Below are 23,602 nucleotides of genomic sequence, written 5' to 3'. Positions count from 1 at the left end.
GTTGTACAGCTACATTCTTCAGGTGTTTGGGCAGCCTGGTCTGAAGGAAAGAAGAGAAAATAGGGGAAACAAAAAGCTCAAATAAAGTGCAAGTGCACACCAAACAGAACAATGCACTGACCTGGAACACTGACAAGAAATAACCTGGAAAACCAGGTGGATTCAGAAAGTGTGCTTCACTAAATCCTGAAAGGTTACAATTCATGATGGGAGTCAGTAGCAGCTGTTCTGAAAGTTCTGTTTTCTGTGGAGCTCTTTCAAAGTGTTTGTATAGTCCAGTGTTTGCTTCCCGTTGGTTTTGCTGTGCTGTTGGGATTTCATGGTACTTTGTATGTTCTCTGTTCTTTATATCATATGTCATTTAACTGTTATTCCCACTGAAAAGACTTTGGGTATTAAGTGTAATAATGCTGCTGTTTGAAGAGCAGCTGGAACTGAGTTTCCCTAAGAGGAGAAGAGAAGAATATTGTACCTTTGTTTCCTAATGAACACTTACATTTTGGCTCTTGGAAAAGTAAAGAGGAACCCAAGAGAACTGCAGCAGTAGCAGGGAGAAAGGGAGAGGAGCAAGCCTCAAACTGCATTCATCCTAAAACAGAGAATTTAATGAAGCAGTTAATTTGATTATAACCCAGATAGGACTAAGGGTTTGATTGCAGCAAAGCAAAAGTCAAAGGGTTTGTGTGAGCAGTAGCTGCCTGTTGTTGGTACACTTCATAACGATTGTCTTCAGGGCCAAGCTCTCAGTAGCTCCCATCAGTTAAACTAGAACATTTAAACTGGATGCTTGTAGTTCTGCAGGTATTAATAGGTGTGATTTATTGGTGTCCTGAATATCCCACTCGTATGTATTACTTAGTGTTGGAATGGCTTATTGTAAATGAAGCTATATGATATTATTAATTCAAATATATGTGTTAGAGTTGCCTACAGTACCATGTTATGTTAAGCAATCTGATAACCACTTCTTCAAAAAACAGTGCTAGGAGGGTTTTTTTACTGTTCTACCACCACAAAATGCCAATAATGAAGGTATTGATTCTGTTTCGCTACTCAAGCCCCTTATTACCAAACACAATTATTAGTTCCTCATAAAACTATTTACCACTTAACTCTCTTCGTAGAATCATAGAATTTATTTGGTTGGAAAAGGACTTGAAGCTCCTGGAGTCCTATCCCTGCCCTCACCCTGCCCAGCCCAGCACTGACCCCTGGCCCTCAGCACCTCAGCCCCACGGCTTTGGGATCCCTCCAGGGCTGGGCACTCCCCCAGCTCCCTGGGCAGCCTGGCACAGGGGCTGACACCCCTCTCAGGGAAACGGTTCTGCCTCAGCCCCAATCTCAGCCTCCCTTGGGGTAACTTGAGACTGTTTGCTCTTCTCCTGTCACTTGTTATTTGGAGCAAAGACTGTCCCCCACCTCACAACCTCCTGTCAGGGAGTGTCAGAGTGCTGCTGTCTGCCCTCAGCCTCCTTCTCCAGGCTCAACACCCCCATTCCCTCAGCCCCTCCCCAGCCCCTTGTGCTCCAGCCCCTTCCCCAGCTCTGTGCCCGGCTCTGGCCACGCTGCAGCCCCTCAGTGTCCCTGTGGCAGTGAGTGAGGGGCCCAGCACTGACACAGCCCTGGAGCTGCAGCCTCCCCAGGGCCCAGCACAGGGGACAATCCCTGCCCTGCTCCTGCTGCCACCCCACTGCAGATCCCAGCCAGGCTGCCACTGGCCTTCCTGCCCCCCTGGGCACGCTGCTGGCTCCTGTTGACCAACCCACCTCAGGCCCTTTTGCTCTGAGCAGCTTTCCAGCCCCTCTGCCCCAGCCTGGAGCATTGCCTGGGCTTGGTGTGGCCCAAGGGCAGGACCCGGCACTTGTGTGTCTGAGGTTAAGGATTGATAGGATGATAGTGTTACTGCCCTTTAAGTTTGTTCAGCTTGAAAAATACAAGTTTCTTTTTCAGCTGTTTATCAAACACGCTGTAAAGTGAAGGCTGGAGCTATGGTGCATTGCAGGGAGCATTGTCCTCAGTAACACCATTTTAACGTTGGAGAAGTAACGTGTGAGCTGCTGCAGCAGGTTTGGCCATTCTGCAAGTGGTCTCTGCCTTTTCTTCTCCCACTTGTCCTTAGGAAAGCTGTGCAGGTTTTAAATAGATAGCATTTCTTATGTATGCAGTTGTATTCTTCCAAAGTCTGATTAGGAGAGGAATGACTTGAAGTGTTTACAGTCTTGCATTAAAAGTAAACACAGTTTTAAGGGAAAAAATGTTACAGTCTGTGGGATAATTGAATCTTTATGCCACTCTTTCATAGAAATGGAAATCCTGCCTCCCCATGTGCAGATTGTGCCATTAATGACTCTTGCCTTGTCAGTTCCTGAACCAGCACTATTCCCCAATTTCATTATCGGGTGCCTGAGTTCGAGGCGTGTGAAATTTGGTCCAAACATTTATTACACTGAGCCTTATTTCTAGAGATTTTGACAACTTGCTCACTCATTAACCTCACATTGTCGTGTCCAAAAGTCAGCTGCATTGTGCATATCAATTGTTTAGTACTGGAAAGGCTGGCTTCGGAAGGGATTAGCATTTAAATGCCTTTTTTTTCCATGCTGTATATAGGCACACTTAATCAATTTGTATTTGTGGCATTAATTTCTCTCATGTCAGAACACAAGCTGTCCTCTCCAGTGAAACAAACCCTGTGTAAGAGTCTTGTTCAGGTTGCAGAGATTAAAAAAACGAGCCAAGCCAAACGTAGCAAATAGTGGCAAAGAAAAAGGAGTTAATGCGTTTGTCTTCTTCAGACTGGTGTGGCTTGAATAGCTTGCTTTGTTTTGACAAGCAGAAGCGACCAACCAAGTCAAAATAATATGCAGAGTGAAGCAGGCTGATGGTTTGAAAATGCAAATGTTAAAATCATGGGGGTGATGTCATTCATTGTCTTCTTGCTTTTATTGTTTATACTAGTAGTAACTTGGTGTCTAACAGCGCGGTGCCCGTGATTCTATGCAGCAGGTTATGTACAGATTGCTTAAAAGATTGTAATTCTGGGTGATTTCAGGAGAACTTCCATCTGCAGTTTTTCAACTTCTGGTGTTTTAAAGAGATGTGAACATTTAAGTGGAAGATACCAGCTCAGGAGCCCTGTTGAGCATGTGCTCTAATTCATTCCCGACTCGGCAGACCTTTTCAGGACCAATAAATTAGTTGGCCAAAACGAGCTCTACTTAAGACTTACGGATTCATAATGAGTAAATAAAGTTTGTCACCCTACCCACCTCCCTTTTAAGGCCTTAAGCCTTTTAACATGAGCATGTATCAAGGTTCTTCTGAAATGGGAATGAATTTGGCCGTGCCATCAGCAGAACTGTTGAGCTGGTGCCTTAAATGCTTTGTCCAGAAATTCAAAGTGATGTGAAATGCTTTTGTGTTGATGGCATCTGTAAAAATTACATCATGTGTACTAGGCAACTCGGCATTTTAATGCATTCCAGGTGGTCTCAAAGGTGTAAAATGCATGTGTATAATGTGAGTAGAGAGCACGAGACTTTACCAGGAGCGTTCATATCGGTAATATAAAGACAAACAAGGTTTTTAAAGTGCTATTCTTCTTAGTTTTGTTTTTGTGAGTATTCTGTTTTTGGTTGCTAGTGGTGTGGACATGTAGAGAAAACATATACATATATGTATGAGAGAGTGTGTCTAGCCAGACGTTCCTTTATTCTTTGCTAGGAAGCTTAGTGTCTTGTGGATGCAGTGAAAATTAGGCTCCATCATAATGCATGTCTAGCAGTAAAGTAAAAGCAATGTTTAATAATTGCAGGTCTGGGTAATGTGGTTTGGTGTTCATACCTTCACTCAGGTGGAGCCAGAGAAGTTGAAGACACTAACAGAAGGTCTAGAAGCTTACAACCGAGCCAGAAAAAGGAACAGAAAGTAAGTAAATGCTCGTTTCTTTACCAGGGAGACAGGACAATGACTCTCACTTTGGGGAGTGCAGCAGATTGGCCAAACTGAAGAGTTAATTTTCTGAACTGCTTCTGTTGGTGATGATAGTCATCCGGGATCTTTGATATCTGCATTTCTATTGCGTCTTCTGATATTTACAGTAGCCTTTGTGAAATGTCAGCCTACTTGTTTGAGCTTGCATGTGTGGGATTTCTCATTTGCAGCGAAAAAAAAGTTCTTACATCCAAACTATTGTGCCCAAATAAGCCTTTTAACCAGATCTGTCCTTCCTGTGCCTTCCCTCCCTCTCCCTCTGGCAGCTGCTGCTGCAGGCAGAGCACAGGGTTGTTCAGATCAATTCCGTTTATTTCCCTTTGCTGAGAAGCGTTTTGGAACCGGTGAAGTCTGGCTGTATTTAACCAGAGAGGGGGCTCAGTGCAGAGCTTCCCTTGTGCTCTCTGTCAGGCTGTGTGTGAACTGTTTGGGTTTATCATGCCTTTTAGCTTTCCTGTACAAACTTACAAGGGTAGAAACGCTGTGGAGCAGTGTTAGCACATGAAGCATCAGCATAGACAGAAAGAGGAAAGTGGTTGACTTCAGGAGAGAAGGAAAACACAGCTGTGAAAGGATAGAAAAGTGGAAATTGGACCATGCTTGGGATTGTTCTAGGATTCTATTCCTTATTTACTGCTGCAGTGAGAAATATATTCCTTGGAATCTGTGGGAGAATGTAAAAGCCAGCCTGCAGTACTTCTCTTTAGCACAATAAACATAGGCTTCAAGGAATTAAATAATGATTTGATTTCAGCTCCTTTTAAGGTGGAAGCTTTTCTTCTATTTATATGTCATGCAGCGCTTCAGAGAAATATTTTTTTATGCCAATGAGACAATGTTGGTGGTTGTTTTTACCAAGATCACCCTCAGAATATCTTACTAGAGTTTTAAGGGTGTGTGGTGAGAACATCGAAGGGCTTTTGGCAACCTCCCAGTTATTTGCTCGTGTCCCTGAAGCAAAAATACGTGACTCAAGTAAGGTGACACCAGGAGCAAATTTAGAGAGGTGTTAGAGTTGAAATAAACAGTACCATTTAAGAAAAGCTCCCATCTTCTGACATGCATTTGGTGTTTAGCAGATTCCAGGCATTGACTGCACTTCCACTGAACTCCGTGGCCTTGTTTTGTGGCCTGTCTGGTTCTGCCCCGTGGTGTGCCCCTAAGGAAGCAGGAGGTGGCAAACATCCCAGGCAGCCTGGGGCACGTGGTTGCCCCTTCCAGAAGGTTGCTTTAAAACAGCCCTGAAAAGGGTGGTTTTTTTTCCTCTCCATATTTCTACTTATTTCATAGTTCAGATCTTTTGGCATTTATTCACAGATGCTTCCTCTTTTACCAGGGTACTGTTGTAAATTGCCATTAATCTCCTTTTGGTCTTCTTCCTGACGTGTATCTCTAGTGTCTTGTTACACACAGGTCCATGTTTTTTAAACCATTTACCATTAGAGAGAAATGCTGCATGCAGAATACCCCTGTTTCTGTTTCCCACCTGTGCAGGTGCTCAGCACGTAGGCATATCATGTACTGGCCTCAAGTTGGATGTAGTAGGTTTTAATTCAAGTTGGACCTTAAAGCCAGTGTTTGTGATTTGTAAATCTTAATCTAAAGGTGTTCGTTTTTAAAATGAAAATGTTTTGAGTGCTCAGTTCCTGAGGTTTCTAAACAAGGCACCAGAAAAACATGTCTTTGTATTGTATGTCATTTCAGCTGCTGTTGCACAGAGCTTTGTAACTTCAACTAATAGTAAGATCTAAAGCATTTTCTATGTGAAAATAGAGTCTTGCTTGGGGAATTCTCAGAGGCATGGTGTGACTCCCAAGGCTGTCACAGTTATTCTGGGCTTTGCAGGAAGATGCAAACTCTCTGACACTCCAGTGCAAAGCACTGAGCTGTCCCAGCCTTTCTCAGTTCCCATCTCACCTCAGCTGTTCCATTCTTATGTGCACCATGTTCCTTCTTTCTTCCAGCAGGTCATGACTAGCAGCTTCCTCACCAGTCTGACTGTAGTCTCAGAAGACCATCTGCTGGAAGCTCAGTCTTCCCTTATCAGAGCCTCACCTTATCCAATCTTTATTCTTCCCAGGCTTCGCAGTAACCTTCATTCCTCTGCTCACTAGCAGTCTCCTGTCCCACCCCATGCAAAGCATCTTCCAAGGGTCATCACCCAATACCAGTGTCTCCTCCTGTGCTTTCCTCTTCCTCTGTGTGTTATTTCCCACCAGGCTTCTCTTTCATCAGGAATGAGTTGTTTACCATCCCTTCCATTACCATCTCTGCCATCCACCCTAAATCATGTCAAAATGAAGTTTGAGCTGTGGCTTCTTTAAGTCAGTTAATCTCTGACATCAAAGTTGAACAGGATTCAAGTAAGGGGAGACATAATGCATCTCTTCCACCACCTGTCCAACCTCCAGCTCCTGTCTCCATCCTGACACACAGCCTAAATCTCTCTGTCTGCTCTAGGTGTGAGTGTACTCATGGCTTGCCCCATACTCTTGGAGTCAAGCAAATTGAGTGCCCTCAGACATCCCCTGTTATCACTTGCAAGAGCTGCCCAGAGCAATTGAAAGTGAAGTCTCAAGTATGTCTCCTGTGAGAGGGAAATGCAACTTAACATATGCTCAGGCTTCATCTTGATGGTACAGTTTGGTAACATTTCAATGGGCTCTAGTAGTGAGGAGGAGGGTTATAAGAACACTGACAAAAAGGTTACCCTCCCTTCCTGAGGGAAGGAGTTGAAATCCTTCTGCAGAGCTGCTGGCTGTTTGAGGTTTTCTAAGAGATGTTGGGCTGCTCTTTAATGAGTGATTGTGGTATTTACATGTTGGTTTGGCTCACTGGAGCCCTGATGCTTGTGTTTATCTGATGCCAAGCTCTCAGGTTTCTAGCTGTGGTGTTATGTCTGCAGCAAATGCACATTTCAGTGACGGGCCCTTCTGAAACCTTGATTTGCTCATGGGCAGATCATCATCTTCATAGTGAGATGAGCATCTCAACAGTGCCTAAAGACTACAAATGATCACTGGTGTTTTAAATACTTCCATTAGCTTTGACTAATGGCAATAATTTCATAGGTACCATAATAAGGTGGGTTGCTGATAGAGCATAACCATGATTAAATAACTTTGCATCACGTATAGATAACTTGACACCTGAGATCTGCTTCTAAGTGACACACAAGTCAGCAGTGTTGTCAGTCATTAATAGATCTGCATTATAGAGTCATATTACCTTCCTAGGATGTTAGGCTGCCACTAACAATACCCTGTTCATCATTTGCAGCATCTGAGGATGCTTTTGCTTGTCCAAGTTCCATAGCTTGAACTTTTTGCAAGCAATCTAACTCAGTTCACAAACCCAGGTGGATGTGTCAGGCTTTGTAAGAGAATCCCTATTTCAGCTTGTCCCATCATTTCTCAGGGTGATATAAACTAGAACAGGACATACAGTTTTCCAGTGGCACAATACAGTTACCACTGTTTAACTGAGCAGGGCTTTGACTGAGTTAGTTAAAACTCATGCAACATCCCACGAGGATCAAGTCCTGTGGTACTTCACTGGTGTGCAGTCAGGTCAGGAGGGTTCCTAGCTTTTTTAAGTGGTGACATTCATGGCCTGCTGTAGCTCAGATGACCAATGCAAAATGGTAATGGGAAATGTCTTATTTGAATAATGAGTAACAGACCTTTTAATCTCCTATCTTGGATCTCCCAGCTGCACTGATGGGTGTGACAGTCATTTTGCTGAACGAGGGGGATGGAGTTACTGACTCTGGTCATATAATTCATCTGTGCTACTTCTTTGTCAGTCTTTTGCCAGCACTATAAATCTTTAAGTCCCAGGGAAGAATGTCCCAGCTGACATGATGAGCTTGCTTGCTTTATTAAAAGGAAAGCTCTTTTTTAGAAAGCACCTTCTGTGGAGGACAGTCCTAGTGACCCCACCGTCCTTGCCAGCCTGGGACAAGCTGTTCTCTTACCTATCTCTGCCATAATCTTCCATCATGATGCAGGCAGCTCTCTTCCTCCTCCCCTCATGGCTGCATCTCCAAAGCAGGAGTAACAGTACTTTCTTCCTTCCTGAGGATATTGTGATGGATGCTCATAATAATGTCTGTCATCTCCAGGATGATCTCTCACTCTCTGGTCTCATATTCAGTCATTTCTCTTCATGTTCATTAGTCTTCTAAATGTACCTATTCAGCTGAAGCCATGAATGAACCAGCTATCTAAATACACACACACACACATATATATATGCCTGCTTTTAAGCCCAGATCCTCGTTCCAGTCCTTGTTCAAGTGGGAAACTTCTTCAAAGAAACATACTCTAATCAAGAACATCAATCAGTGGCCCAGGCTGCCCAGGGAGGGTGTGGAGGCTCCTTCCTTGGAGGTCTTCAAGACCCACCTGGACACTTTCCTGTGTGACTTGATCTAGGTGAACCTGCTTCTGCAGTGGGGTTGGACTGGATGATCTCTAAAGGTCCCTTCCAACCCCACCATTCTATGATTCTGTGATCACTGTAAAACCAAATGGATGTGGAGCTGCCCAACAACAGGGGTTACACAGGGTAACTTTGGATTCTCCTAACATTAACCATAGCCCCCAGTGTTCTGTCTTTTGGGGGTAAAACTAGCAACATTTTAGAAGACTAGTGGGACTTGTTTTCCTCTATTTTAAGTTAGAAGGGATATTTAACTTTGAGCTGTGTGCTTTGGGTAAGAGGAATACTGCAGCTTGGTGCTTTGTCAAGAAGCCGGTGCTGTACATATTTATCCTGCACAAAAGCATTGCTGAAATGTGTCCACCTTTACAAAGCAAATGCAGGTTGTGACGTGGAGTGGGGAGTGGGCAGAGGTGAGCTGGTGCTAGAACTTTGGTGTCACTTAAGTCTTTAAAAGTCCCAGTGACTAGAGTGCTCCTTTTCTGCTTCTGATCAAAACCTGTGAGAGTCTGGCCCTTGGCTAATGATTTGAAAAGGAGATTGCACAAAATGCTGTTACTGCCAAGTACTCTTGTTATTCACAGGGTAATCCATCTTGTGGGTGCAACTAACCCTACAACTCACTGAAGGGCTGACTTTAATTTTTCTTCCCTAATTGCAACCCAAGCCTTTAGTTTGCATAATACTGGTTGTTAGGCCTGCCCTTGCCATTCGTGCTGCAACCACCTGGGGAGCTCTACACTCAATAGAATATGACCAAAGACTTCATGTATTCATTGCTAACATTTTCAGCTGTGTTTTTCTATCACTAACAATCACTGATGGCATTGTTTTGTTTTTCTCCCTAGAAGTGGAAAGCTAAATAACCATTTAGAAGCTGCTATACACGAGGCCATGAGTGAACTAGACAAAATGTCTGGGAATGTAAGTTCCTTTTCTTTCTTTCCCCATTTAGCAATGTTTAGGTTCTGTTTTCTTAAATGATGTGGGATTTTCAGTGTTTCTCCTGCATTAAAAGCTGCTTGCAAATGCCCAGCCATTCTGAAAAATGGAAAGGGATGTAGAGATGTAGCTGTGTTGCCATTGACATAAAGAGAGTTTCCTGGACATACTTGTGCAGCCTGATAATGTCATAATCAGTTCCAGTCCCACTCACGTTCTGTGGCTTTTCTCTGGCTGATCTGGTTTGCAGTTTGAGTAGCAAGATATGGGAACCACATTTAAAAGCATCATTCTTTTGAATGTAAAACTCTTTGACTAAAGTTTTCCTCTGGTGAAACCAAAGATATTGTCATGAAAAAGAAAGAGCATTCCTAATAACAAACCTACCAGTGCTCTTTCTACAACGATTTCACCCTTATTGTGTAAACCCAAGGCCTTTCTAAGGTAAGATTTGGTTTATATCATGCACTCCTCTTTAAAGCATGGCTGGAATTTCATTGAAACACACTTGGAAATACAAAAAAAAGCCTATCACAGCACATGTAACTTCCCATGTCTTTTCCTTGGTAATTATCAACAGTCTTAATTCTGAACAGAGAAAAAAGTCTGGTTTTGTGGTCTTCAGAAAGTAACAGCTCAGGACTTGAAGGTGCTTGTATATGTGCATGTTTAGAAGTAGTAGTAAAACTTCAGAGGAGCTTCTGCAGTATATAAAAGGACAGGTATACAGAACTACAGGCTCAGAGCTGATTTCAGAACCGCCGGGAAACACTAAGTAAGTTGTTCAGTAGTAAAAACAAAACCAAATCTTTTGCTTAAACTTCTGAACTGTACCAAATAGGATTGAGTTTTGTTGAAAGCAATGTGAGTTTTCCTCTGGCCTGTGGAAGGAAAAGGCTTGCAGGGTCTGATTGTAGGTCAGTCACAAAGAGCTGTGGGCTATGCGTTTGGCACACGTCGTCTCCTGTGTCAGTGCCACCCACTTTAATAGTTTGACTGGACCATTCTGCTGACAGCCTTTTCTAACTTAGAAATCCAATAATACTAAAAGCTGTATGCTCTGTGCATTTTAACTGTGACATAAACTGGGTGAGGGGAAGCTGCTGTAAGTGGATTTGCTGACCTGGTTGTTCCATAATGCGGCCAAGCCGACGTAGCAGCCGGCGTGTCGTTACGCAGTCTTGATTTATGTTTTAATTATCTGGTCACAAAGTTTGTGATCAGGGTTTATTTCCATAAAGATCATTATTCCTAGAAGCACTCCCAGGGAATCAACAGTTCTGGTTTTAGTGACTTGCGTGTTTTTCAGCTGTGGCTGCTCAGATGTCAGTTAATGCTTTAAATGAAAAGCCTGTGCAAACATCATTAGCTTCCAGCGTTATTGGTAAGAGCCAGTAAACAGGCAGTAAATGTTAGTGGTCTGAAAGCATGGGACAAGGGGCAATGGGTGTCAGCTGGAACACAAGAGGTTCCAAGGAAACACAAAGAAGAATTTCTTCCCTGTTGAGGTGAGGGAGCACTGGCAGGGGCTGCCCAGATGGGCTGTGGAGGCTCCTTCCATAGAGACATTCCAACCCAGCTGGATGAGTTCCTGTGTGCCCTGCTCTAGGTGGTGCTGCTCTGGCAGGGGGGTTGCACTGGATGAGCTTTCCAGGTCCCTTCCAACCCTTAACATTCTGTGATTCAGGAGGGGCCCGAGGCAATAATTTAGCACCTTGCTGCAGGATTTGCTCAGTGGCTGCTGCTGGGGAGCTCCCACCAACAGACAGTGGTGGCACCTCAAGGGGCCGCCACAGCTCTGACTCTGCTGCCCATCCTGAGCACCAGCACTCTCCCACACTCTGCTGCCCATCCTGAGCACCAGCACTCTCCCACACTCTGCTGCCCATCCTGAGCACCAGCACTCTCCTGAGCACCAGCACTCTTCCACACTCTGCTGCCCATCCTGAGCACCAGCACTCTCCCACACTCTGCCTCTGCCCATCCTGAGCACCAGCACTCTCCTGAGCACCAGCACTCTTCCACACTCTGCTGCCCATCCTGAGCACCAGCACTCTTCCACACTCTGCTGCCCATCCTGAGCACCAGCACTCTTCCACACTCTGCTGCCCATCCTGAGCACCAGCTCTCTCCTGAGCACCAGCACTCTCCCACACTCTGCTGCCCATCCTGAGCACCAGCACTCTCCCACACTCTGCCTCTGCTGCCCATCCTGAGCACCAGCACCCTCCCACACTCTGCTGCCCATCCTGAGCACCAGCACTCTCCCACACTCTGCCTCTGCTGCCCATCCTGAGCACCAGCACTCTCCCACACTCTGCTGCCCATCCTGAGCACCAGCACTCTCCCACACTCTGCTGCCCATCCTGAGCACCAGCACTCTCCCACACTCTGCTGCCCATCCTGAGCACCAGCACCCTCCCACACTCTGCTGCCCATCCTGAGCACCAGCACTCTCCCACACTCTGCTGCCCATCCTGAGCACCAGCACCCTCCCACACTCTGCCTCTGCTGCCCATCCTGAGCACCAGCACTCTCCCACACTCGGGTCAGGCTGGAGCACTTTGCCGTTGAGTAGTCAGTTCCTTGGAGCAGCTGGAGGGAAGCAGAGTTTGCTGAACGTTGCTTCCTCCTTGACAGTGCTGCCACAGGCTTGTGTTTGACTTGTCATGTTTTTCCCGCTAGCAATATTTTCTCACACCGGCTTTATTGCTCCTGTGATGATGGTGTGTAAAGGTTTGCCTTTGACAATCTGACACCGTTGCAGTTTTGGGTTCAGTTCCCCAGGGCAGCAGAGGCTTGACACGTACCTACTGCAGCATCAGCCTCTTTTTATCTCCCAAGTGCCTTCAAGTTTTTGAAGTTCCTTTTAATTTGGGCTTGAAATAAGACCTGTTTTATAAAGCACCTCGTGTAGCTCATTTAGCACTGGCTGGTTCCTTCAACCAATATTCTTTGCTAACTTCTAAATCTACTTATTTTTAGGTCCACCAAATCCCCCAGGGAGACAGACAAGTGAAGCCTCCAAAGCCCAAGAGGAGGAAGATCTCTAGATAACATTGAATGTCTTTGTTACTGGTCCAGTACTTATCGAAACGAACGTGCACATGAGTCTAGATGTAGGTATTGATATAGGGGTGGTTATATCAATATTTATATGAAGACAGACAGATGCCATCGCAGGGTGCTACGTGGATTGGTGGTACAACGTTGTGGATGCTTAGGAGGGGTAGCAGTTGCTGGGTAAGCCAATCAGAAATCGAAGGGTTGCAGTAACAATGTCAGATGATTACTGAGATTTTTTTTGTTTGTTTGTTTGTTTTTCTATAATACTAAAATTGTGATTATAAGAAATAGTCCAAATGTTTCTGAGAAATTTTCATGGTGTATATAGCTAATACAGAATTTCATGGTGATATCTGAAATGTAAATATTGTACAATATTGTCATGTACAAGCGTACCTAATGCACACTTTATCTTTTATTGTACAAAAAATAGTGTACAAAATCCTTTGGTTTCTATTGAGTACACATACAAGAGACTACCAGTGTAAAGTGATAAATAAAAATACAGCCTAAATGCTTTTATATGATAATGTAAAAGATGCTGTTTTTGTATTTAACAGCAGAGAGAAGGCATGATTATGTAATACCTTAATTATGACATACACTTCACGCCACTGAGTGTTCATTGATACTGTCTGTTTGGAATGAACCTTGCCTGGAAGTGCTGTGCTCCATTTCTCTGTAGGAGAGTGCAGCCTCGCAGCTTCCCAACGGGATGTGGGATCACAGCTCTTAATCAATAATTCAAAGGCTGCAACTACTGGTTGCGTTTTTATTTACTGAGCTTTTCAAGTAGAGTGCTGTAGATTTTATTAAAAAAGGAAAAAAAAAACCCCAAAACTAGATGGACTATTTTAGTCAACCATTTCTGTAGTCAAAGGTTCATAGCCCCCTGGTGAACTAAAGCAGTTTCCCTCCCTCCAACGTTGACCCCACCCTCCAAACCCCTAGCGTGAATTATCTACCGTCTCGTTAAGCATCGTGTTTCCTTGTCAGGGGGCAGAGGCCCTGCTTTGGTAGCGTGGTCAGGATGGATTCGGGTTTGGTTTGGCAGTAGGATGAAGGGGTGTGCTCGGCAGCGTCCGTCAGGAATTCCAGTACCCGTGGCGCGGTATTCGAGCTACAGGCAAACCCCAGGGTGGCTTTGCAGAGCTATTAGCAGCAGTGATTTTTATCAGTATTATGTAACATATCAGATTTATTTTATTTAAGAAGAATTATTTATACCATTAACAGATTCTTATATATATTAACGTGGCTGAAATGTGCAGGTTAAATCTATTAACCAAATTATTTATGTTATATGAAGTGAGAAATGTGAAACATATGTAGAAACAAAAGATGACGAATACACTACAGGTTTAAAAGTCTATGAGCCATTATAAAGTTAACCAACAGAAGTGTAGCACAACATTATCGCCATTTGACTTCACTTTTCTTTTGACCACATGGTGATGGTGACAGAGGCACATGTGACGCGCTCTGTCCGTGAGGCTTCCCGAAACAACTCGCATTCACCGTCCCTGGCTCCGGGGTGAGGCCCAGAACTCCCACCTCTTCGACTAGGACCACCACTTACCTCAAGTCTCCTTTTTCCCCCCCTCTGAATTCCCAAATGCCACTCTCTAGCTGAGGGCTGGCAGTGCTGGGCGTCCCGGGAGGCATCACTGCTCGGTGCTCCTCGTCCCGGCCGCCTTTCCCGAGTCCCCCGCTCCTCTCTCCGAAGGCCGTGAGCGAGCGCAGCCGTCCCTGAGGGCACCAGGGCTTCCCCAGCCCGGGCTGTGGCATGCCACGGCACGCTGCACTTCCTCTGGGCTCACCCCAAGGCCTTCTCCTCGCTGCCCAAAACGCCTCACTCCTCCTTCCCCCATCCCGAGGGCCCGCGGTGGCCGCCCCGGCTGCAGGGGCCTGGAGGCAGGAGCCCTTCCTCCCGCGGGGTAGCTCCGTTGGTCCTTTCTGTAACGCCACCGTCCTCCATGCCACCCCATGTGATGTGATTGGTTTTGCTGAGTACTTTTGGGGGGCTTTTTAAGTCATTTTTTGTCAGGGTGGGGCACAGTCCATCTGACACTGTTCAGTTCCCAGCTGACGTGTTGGTCCTGAGGTCACCGTTGCCCTTTTGCCGTTTGCTCCCTCACCGCTTGTGTGTGGGCAAGAGGCTGCCTCCCTCCCTCCTTCCCTCCCTCCAGGTAGTTCCCTTCTCCCTTTGCCTCCTGTCCCAGCACCATGTTTGCGTTGACCCACCCTCCTTTTGTCATCTTAAGGACTTAGGCCCGTGCTCTCTCTCACCACCGTGTACTTCACATCCATAGACCACGGAAGGTATTTTTGTGCACTCGTTTTCCTCGGTCCATAACAGCATTGCTGTGGGTGCTAGGAGTAGTTTGTTTCAGTCCATACCAGCTTTTTTTTTTACCTCTCTCTCTCTTTTAAGAGCTTTTATGGTTTGGTGTAATCAATATTGTGAGCATTACAGGTCATGCAGTGTTGTAACATTTTAAAGGAATGTTGCACCGACGTTACGATTAAACAACTGGTCACTCACGCTTGAGTTCTGCCCATAGAGCCATTTCTTTCTCTTTTGCATTAAAGCATAATGATACATTTTTTTTGGTGGAGGCCCAACCCTTCTTTCTCCCTTTATTATTTTTCTGTTTAACAAATCTATATTTTTTCTAATAGAATTCTTAAGAAAACAACGCTTTTTGCCTACTTTCTAATTTAAGAGAGAACTCCTATATTTCAAAAGTGAAAAAAGACAGGACACAAAAAAAATAACCAAAATACCACCCTCCCCCCCTCCACTGTGGAAAGTGAAACAACACTTTATTTGTCCTGGAAATGGCACAGTCACAAGAAACTTTGAAGTGGCCGAGCAGAGCGAGCCCACGACTTCGCATCACTGTGTCGGTAGATGAGGGAGCTACGTGATGCTGCCTGAGGATGTAAAAAAGTGTGACTTGTTTTCTTGTCTTGCTTGCTTTATTTATTTATTTATTCTGGCTGTGGGGTTTTTTTGAGTGGGTGATTGAGTCCTTCAGGTGACGTTCAGACGACAGGCCATACTCCTCTTTCTGTCCCGGTGCGGTTTGTGAACACCAGACGAGAAGATAAGGAGCATATTCGTTTATTTCAATGCATTTTCTTCCCATTTTCCCTCTGACAGGAAAAAAACCCTCCATGTTTGGCTGGTGTCAGCTTCAAAAGTGACATCCACATAGCCTAAAGAAAGAATTAACCACTCCCCACCCCAACCTCTCTGTGTTTTCCTCCCAGTCGAAGGCTTTAGGGGTTAAGATTTAACGGCATTCCCTAACCCAGCTTTGCAGGAGGTTGAGAAGTGACGTGATACCCTTTTGGAAGTCCCAGAGTTTGATGGTATAGAGATGTTAGAGGGCTCGTGGTGGACTTGAATGACCTTAGGACTGCTACGTTTCTTAGCTACAGTTTGTATTTTGCTATGTAGGGTTGTACCGTGAGAGTTGCTCAAGAGCCAGTAGCAGAAAAGTGCTTTTCTATTTTTAAAAACAGAAGAACAAAAAAAAACCCATTCTAGTCTTGCTGAGAATTAGAGATTTTTTTAAATATCAGTTTTGTAATTTTTTGATAAAGTTGTCAATATTATGATTAAATCACCAGAAAAACAAGTTCCTGTGATGTTCTCTTCGGGGCAGGGACCATGTCTTCCTCTCTGTTTGCAAGACGCCGCCATGGCCAGGCTTCAAAAAAAGGGGCCTCGGGCTCCAGTGTCAGGTTAAATAGCAACCAGCAGCGTTGAGGTGGATTGAGATGCTTGAAAGCCAAGGGAATTCACAGGTCAGACCACACATCTGGTTGCCTGCCCTTCGTTTGCCTGCTGCATGCTCCGGGAAGGCGACGGCATCGCCTGCAGCGTCCCGACGGGTAAGTGGAGGAAGCTGCTGGCTGCTGAGGCTTTTGCTCATGCTTCAAGGTGTTGTCATACCAAGCAAGAAGGAAGCTGTGCTGTTCTCATTGAAGCCTGGATTTCTCCACCCGTTCATGAAGTGCACCGTGACTGCAATAGAACAAAATCTACGGTTTGAGGCGTTTTTCATCCCTCGGGTGTTCAAATTCATGTGTGGCAGTGGCTGTCAGCTGGAACACAAGAGGTGCCCAAGAAACACAAGGAAGAATTAGTTCCCTGTTGAGGTGAGGGAGCACTGGCAGGGGCTGCCCAGATGGGCTGTGGAGTCTCCTTCTCTGGGGACATTCCAACCCAGCTGGATGCGCTCCTGTGTGCCCTGCTCTAGGTGGTGCTGCTCTGGCAGGGGGTTGCACTGGGTGAGCTTTGCAGGTCCCTTCCAGCCCTTGAGATTCTGTGTGTGTGTATAAGGGGCAGTTCAGACAGTGGCCTTCCACAGTGCTGAAGAGGTCAGGTGCCCAGAGGGATGATGTGTACTTGCCTGCTAACAGACGTGCCCATACTTTGCTGGTCATAAGAGGAAATTCTGCTTGTTACATCAAACAAACTGATGCATAGAAGTGAAATTAACAGTATCTTACTATTCTGAGTGTAGCAGTGTGAGCATTTGCTGTCAATGATATTTGTTACAGACCCAGAGTGTTACAGACAGTGAGTTTGGATGGACTGACTGGCTTAAACAACTGGTCCGAGTCAAAACAGATCCACTCCATTAATGCAGTTAACGCAGCCTCGGGCTTCTTCCTCTCTCTCTGCTGCTTTTACCAGTATTAGCTGAGCCAGCTCAACCTTCACATTGCAGGATTCCCCAAAAACCACCGTTCTAACCCAGTGGTTTGAGCAGGTGGCTGATTTACAGAGCCCCAAACATGTAAGCAGATCATTTAGTTCAACTTTCGCTGCAAGTGCACCTCAGAGTGCTGTCGAATCAGCTCCAGAGAAACACTTTGAGACTTAACAACAACAAATCTTACCAACCAACACTGTGTCTGTACCCCAGGACAGGAGCCTGGAGGTTTCCTGGAAGCCCCCAGCTCAGCACACTGAGCACCTCTGCTCGCCTCCCTGCACTAGAGGTTCGGTGGAAAGGAGCGAGCCTGCGCTCAGTATTTCCTACAGTGCTGCCTAAACACAGAGGTTACATCAGGATCTGGGCCTTGTAAGGGAATGCTGCAGGAGCATGCAGACCCCAGAAAGTCCCACCAGCCTGGTGCAGCCCAGCTCTGCAGGCTGTCAGTTAACCCGGGGTGGCAACACCTTGTGTTTGCTTTGCATTTGACAGCGAAGCAGCAGTGTCTGGCTTCTGTAGTTCACTTCCCTCTGCCAGGTGTTATGATTTACTTATTGCTGCTGAACAATTACAGGCAGTTTTTGCTATTGCTTTAAAAAAAAAACCCAATGTGAGATTTGATTTGAAATACTCCCCACAAAAGCACCTTCTGGAGAGGTTTAGTGTCGTGTGTTGACCTGCTGTGAGATAAGTTGGGCTGTGGGTGCCAGCCCAATGGAAGAGAAGGGGTTAGGACTTAGAACGGGGGAAAAATACACATGTAATGGTTCTTTCTGGAAGTTCCTGTTTTGGAAAGATGTGGGAACTGGGAAGGGTTTTGATGGATTCACCTTGGATGACGTGGAGTGGGGAAGACAGAGTGAGAGCATCCCCACAAGTTCCTGTGTGCAGTCCTGCTTTAGCAGGGGACTGGGCTGGGTGAGCTCTGGAGGGCCCTTCCCACAGAAGATTGTGTGATCATTGATCATTGTGTGATCATTGATCATTGTGTGATCTTCTGTAACAGCCCAAGGAAGCATTAGTGTAGGGTTCCACAGCTCAGGGAGAACAACCACACACTGTTGCCTGGCTGAGAGGCAGAAATGGACACAGGTGGGAGCAAGATGGGGCTGGGCCGTGTTTTGAGTGCAGCCTTGAATGGTTCTAAGTTGAACAGTGTGGGATGGGAGAACAGGGGCTGTGGCAGCTGCAGGACCTCAGCAGGTAGGTTCTGTGGCCATTGCTGCTTGTTGCTCTTCCCTAACGACCTTCACACCTATTGGCTGTTAATTAAAACCAGAGGTTGTGAGAGACTGCATTCCCACCCTGTGGAAACACCAAGGTACCAAAGGTTATGGTGATAAAACAAACAGACTGTAATGAAAAAATATCCCAGAATACTGTCCTAGAAATAGGTAAGAATAACTGCTTTTGCTTCAGAAAATAGATACAACGTCCTCTCAGCTGACTTCTGCTTCACATGCACCTAGAGCATGTGTTGCACAGTCTGTGCTAGGAGGAGCCACTGACTTTTGCAGCAGAAAACAGGCTTGTAGAATAGACAATTTTCCTTTAATCCTACTTGAGAAGTTTCCAGCTCATCAAACCACAATCATTTTAGGCTTTTCTTTATTCAAATATGAGCAGTTCTTAACTCCCAGCAGATACACTGCTTGTTTTCAGTTCCAGGTAAATAGTTTCTTGCTCCTCTTGTTCTCTAGGAAGAGAAGAAGTCATAAAAATAACAGCAAAATGGGGTGTGCCATTATCTGTGCTCAGCTGTGGGAGCTGCTCTCTGCTTCTGAGGAAAAAAAGTGAAGATTTACCCCTGGAAAATAAGGGAAATTGCTATTCTTCTCCTATTCTATTCTTTATTTGTTTTATTCTTTGTGTTATTAAAACTGACAGGAGAATCTATACTTCCCTGTCTTGGTCTCATACCAAGTTTCATCAGCCACAATAGCAGGAGGGTTTGTGATTCCTCCTCCCAGTATTGGTACAGCCCAGAAGCCAACCCAAGCAACATCGTTGTCCTGGCCACAGTGCTGTCATCACAGTGTTCAAAAACGGATGGCGCAGTGGCTCTGTTGCCCAGTTAATTAACTCTGTGCCAGATGTGTTCAGACACTTCAAAAAAATGATAGAAATGATGAAATTTGAGGCTTTGGTCGCTTGTGGTGATGCCATGGCAGCCTTTCTGTTACCTTCTGGGTTAAGCTGTGAGGAAAACGATCGTAGCTTACGAGCCGGCTTTTGACGTCCTTCCCTCTTGCCTGGCAGGGACCTCCAAAATTAGTGCCACAGCAGCCAGGAGCTGCCAGGAGCTGCTGTCCTCCCCTGCTCCAGTTATTAAACTGTGTTTACTACATTCCCAGCCCACAGTCCTCAGGCTGCATTGGCGTGCTCTGCAAGAACCTGCTCTGCATAATAAAGCCTGGTCGTGGATGTGATATTTAAAGCAGGAGTTGAACTAGAAGCTGTAGAAACTCCGTGGAGTAGAAGAGAGAGTTTTAAGTTCAAACAAAACCAATGACAACAACAAAACAAACAGCCTCAGCAAAACCAACCCCCAAAAAAGCCCAGAAGCACAGTGAGTGACTCGTTAGGTAATGTGCTTTGGGTGTGTGCACTTTGGTTCATGCAGGGTGCGATGCAGCACGGTGCTGTGTCTGCAGGTTAGGGAAGGAAGCTTGCCCACTGCTGGTTACAATGCTTTAAATTCAAATAGAAAACCAAGTGTTGGGATTTAAGTTGCATTTAAAAACTTGTAGGTGGTTTGTGACAGTAGAAGCAGGGCGTTTGCATCCCTGAAACCTGCAACGGGGCAGTAGCTTTGATACAAATTGCGTATTGGGTCCTACCTTAGCACTCGCTGACAAGTCTCTGTGCAGATGCTGAATCCAGAGCTATCCTCAAACACCTTTTCCCCTCGGGTCAGAGAGCAGTGGGAGGTGAAGGGCTGCCAATGGGGAAGGTCTCCGTGGCTTGGTGGAAGAGCCCTGACAGCGTCGTGTTGGCCTGACAGCGAAGAGTTGGGTGGAAGGAGTTGGTCTTAGAATGAGACACGTGTAGGCACGGAAACACACATCCAAACTACACGTGACCCTTGTTAAAATACTTGGGATAGTTGTGGGAGAATTAGGCTGGAGCCCAGTAATGGTGTGAATTAAATCTGCACAGAGCACTGCTATTACAGGCAAAGAGTTGGTGCAGGGGAAATCTGAACATGGGTTGTGCTAAATACGTGTTCACGTTTTACAGAGGAGCCTCTAAATCTCCGTGTTTGCTAGAGCTGACCTGCTTCACCAACAGCAGAGCTGATAGGACTTGGGAATGTAGGCAAGGCAGCAAAGCACAGCAGGCAGCAAATGATGAGTTGTTCAACACAAATGTCAAGTTTCAGTAGTGAATGTAGACGGGGATCTTTTTTCGAGCGGCTGAGCGTTGCCATTGAGCGAGTCCATCTGACGCTGCAGCTGCTGCCTGCCTTTTATAGTTACCTTCTCTTATTTTTATGTATGCTGGGAAAAAGTGTTGGGAATTTCCACAGGAGAGATTGAATAACATCGTTTCTCCAGCTTGTGTTGTCTGTTGCTTTAATGTTTGATGAAGGGATGATTTTTCTGGCCGAGGTTAAATCCGTGAGCGCTTCATTAACAGCCCGAGTCGTGAGTCTGCACATGGAAACTCGCTGCTGTGGACAAGGTTTAGTTTCCACAGACTGGACCCAAGATGCCAGATAAATGTAACTGGCTGCCTTTCTCAGAGCTTCGCTTCCTGAGCTGGCTCTTTTTGGGATCTCACACTGGGTATCTTTGAGTCACATAAAGGGCTCTTCCTGTATGTGGGGAGAACGCAGTCTGGAGTGAAATGGGTTTAATCCTCACCCCCCAACATCAGACATTACTGATGTCACAGAATCTCAAGGGCTGGAAAGGACCTGGAAAGCTCATCCAGTGCAACCCCCCTGCCAGAGCAGCACCACCTAGAGCAGGGCACACAGGGACTCATCCAGCTGGGTTGGAATGTCTGCAGAGAAGGAGCCTCCACAGCCCATCTGGGCAGCCCCTGCCAGTGCTCCCTCACCTCAACAGGGCAGAAATTCTTCCTTGTGTTTCTTTGGAACCTCTTGTGTTCCAGTTTATACCCACTGTCCCTTGTCCTATCATTGGCCATCCCTGAGCACAGCCTGGCTCCAGCCTCCTCACACCCACCCTTGATGTATGTGTAACCATGAATGAGGTCACCCTTCAGGCTCCTCCAAGCTGCAGAGCCCCAGCTCCGTCAGCCTTTCATCACAAGGCAGATGCTCAGCTCCAGCATCTCTGTGGCCCTGTGCTGAACTCTCCCCAGCAGCTCCCTGTCCTTCTGCAACTGAGGGGCTTGAACTGATGTCTCCAAGTTCTTATTGTGAGTTGCATTGCTCTTGCCCACATGGGCAGTTCAGTCTGATTTGTCCACTCTTCTATGTTTCCTTATTTCAGTATTGTCAGCTTTGTCTCCCCGTGGCTGCATCCACAGCCAGTTTCATTCCTTGCCAAGCTGGGCAGTGGTGATTTACAAGAGGAGGAGCTGTCCATTATCCGTTACCCTGCAAGTGCAGGAGAAGCCAGTGCTGGGGGACTGCTGCCTACTCAATGTCATCAATCTATCCAAGTATTTCTATAGCTCTCATTATCCCCTGTGCCTCCAGGATAAGAAGCCAAGAACAATTGCCCATTGTCAGTTTATGAAGCAACTTTTTCATCTTCCTTCCCCAAAGACTAAATACTTAATTAAGTAAATGAAAATTAGTTACAGAGTCTGTACAACAAGATATTATCATGTCTGTCCCCAAACTGAGCTCTCTGCTGTTCCTGCATGCTCACCCTCCTGAGCACACAATGGTTTGGGTTGGAATGGGTCTTTAAAGGTCATCTTGTTCCAACCTCGTGCCTCTGCTAGCCCAGCTTGCTTCAAGCCCTATCCAACCTGACACTGAATGTTTCCAGGGATGGGGCATCTACCTTCTCTCTGGGACCCACCACCCTCATTGTAAAAATTGTCTCTGTTATATCTCATTTGAACGTAGCCCAAGTAGGGAGTGCTCAGGGGAGCAGCTCAGGTGAGTGGCAGGCGTTGTTCAGCAGATCCCACCTGGAGATGGGAGCATTCCCATCACCTGGCTGGGGCCTCAGCCTTGTAACAAACACCTCTGCACGTTGCAGGTCTGGCACTGCGGGCTGGGGAGCGGGAGCAAAACACACAGTTGTCCTCCGGTGCCGAGGCCGAGAGGCTTTGGCTTTTGCAAGCGTCACCTCTTGTTAAGCAGCTCCTAAACATACAAGGGGCAAAGGCTGTGGCTAACAAACCTCAAAGCATCTGTACGTGGTTTCTACTCATTTCTTGTGATTCATTAGCAAGGGATTTAAACTGAGCCCGGTTCCAGAGGACACCAGTGTCCCACTGCTGTTAGTTATCAGAGGAGATGTTGCCATTAGCTCTCTGCAGTGATGCTCTGATTAACTGCCTGGTAAGGGTGACTGAAGTATCTCATAAAACAATGCACTGAACAATGCAGTGAGTGAAGTGTGTCACAGGCTGAACCTGCAGCAAAATGAACACAGTTATTCACCACACGAAGGGAAAGTGTAATAGGCTTATTGATTTTGATCTTAAACCCTTTAGGAGATGAACATCTCAAAGCTGACAAGCTAAGTTTGTCCCCTGACACATACTTAGAAGAGTATTCGTTCCACAATGAACCAGGAGAAGACTTCTCAGCAGTGTGTGCAAGTACAAGCTGGGCCAGGCTTACATCTTATCATCCTCAAAGGATCACTGAGTATTAATTGGAGGAGCTGTAAACAGAGGCTAGTGGTTGGGGCACTCCCACTGCAGCAGGGGTGTGGTGGAGCAGTGGCAGGGAGGTGTAAATGCTGGTGGCTGCCACGGCCAGGGGAGCGGGTGATGGTTTAACCTCGGGGTCTGGTGGGTTGGGGGACACCATGAAGTGCTGAAGCTCTCCTGGGTTGCTCATCATAAACCTGGGATCCTATTGTAGATGATGCTCCCAACACAGCAGGCTGTGGGAGAGCGGGCAGTAACCCTACAGTACACAACCAGCCAGGGCTGCTGGCTGAGTAATTATTACCAGGGGATGAAAAGATGCTTTTTTGTGCTCCCTTCCTTCAGCCCCGTGCTGTTCCTCGTTACAGGAAAGCTCACTGTGGTTCAGACATCAAGGTGAATCCCCCAGCTCCTGCTGTTAGGGCATCCTACAGGTAATCAGAAGAGCTAACACTGGGGGTCCTCCCAAAAGGTGTGTTTCAGAGCTGTGACTACATGGCCTTCAAGAATCAGGCCCACAGAGTTGGTGGTTGGGTTGCTTAAAAGGTGGAATGAGGTTTCCTGTGGAAGGTTTCCATGAGTTAGGGGCCTCCTAAATCAAAGAGGTTTCTATGATC

At 46.1% G+C, this 23,602-nt stretch overlaps 1 protein-coding gene across 12 annotated transcripts in view; it reads left to right on the top strand.

Moving 5' to 3' along the window:
• Nucleotides 1-12,974, top strand: part of MBD5 (methyl-CpG binding domain protein 5) — a 138,542-nt gene extending 125,568 nt beyond the window's left edge. For 10 of the 12 annotated variants that reach the window (XM_062004943.1, XM_062004949.1, XM_062004948.1 and 7 more), the window contains 3 exons: nt 3,815-3,927; nt 9,285-9,360; nt 12,364-12,974. In XM_062004943.1, the coding sequence (XP_061860927.1) occupies nt 3,815-3,927; nt 9,285-9,360; nt 12,364-12,435 (261 nt within the window). In that variant the 3' untranslated portion in view covers nt 12,436-12,974. The remainder of the gene's footprint in view (nt 1-3,814; nt 3,928-9,284; nt 9,361-12,363) is intronic. The other 2 variants (XM_062004955.1, XM_062004952.1) reach the window with 1 other exon arrangement.
• The last annotated feature ends 10,628 nt before the right edge of the window (nt 12,975-23,602 follow it).

Source organism: Colius striatus, chromosome 11, assembly GCF_028858725.1.
Source record: "Colius striatus isolate bColStr4 chromosome 11, bColStr4.1.hap1, whole genome shotgun sequence".
Taxonomy (NCBI): domain Eukaryota; kingdom Metazoa; phylum Chordata; class Aves; order Coliiformes; family Coliidae; genus Colius; species Colius striatus.
This window is presented reverse-complemented; position numbering and strand designations above follow the sequence as displayed.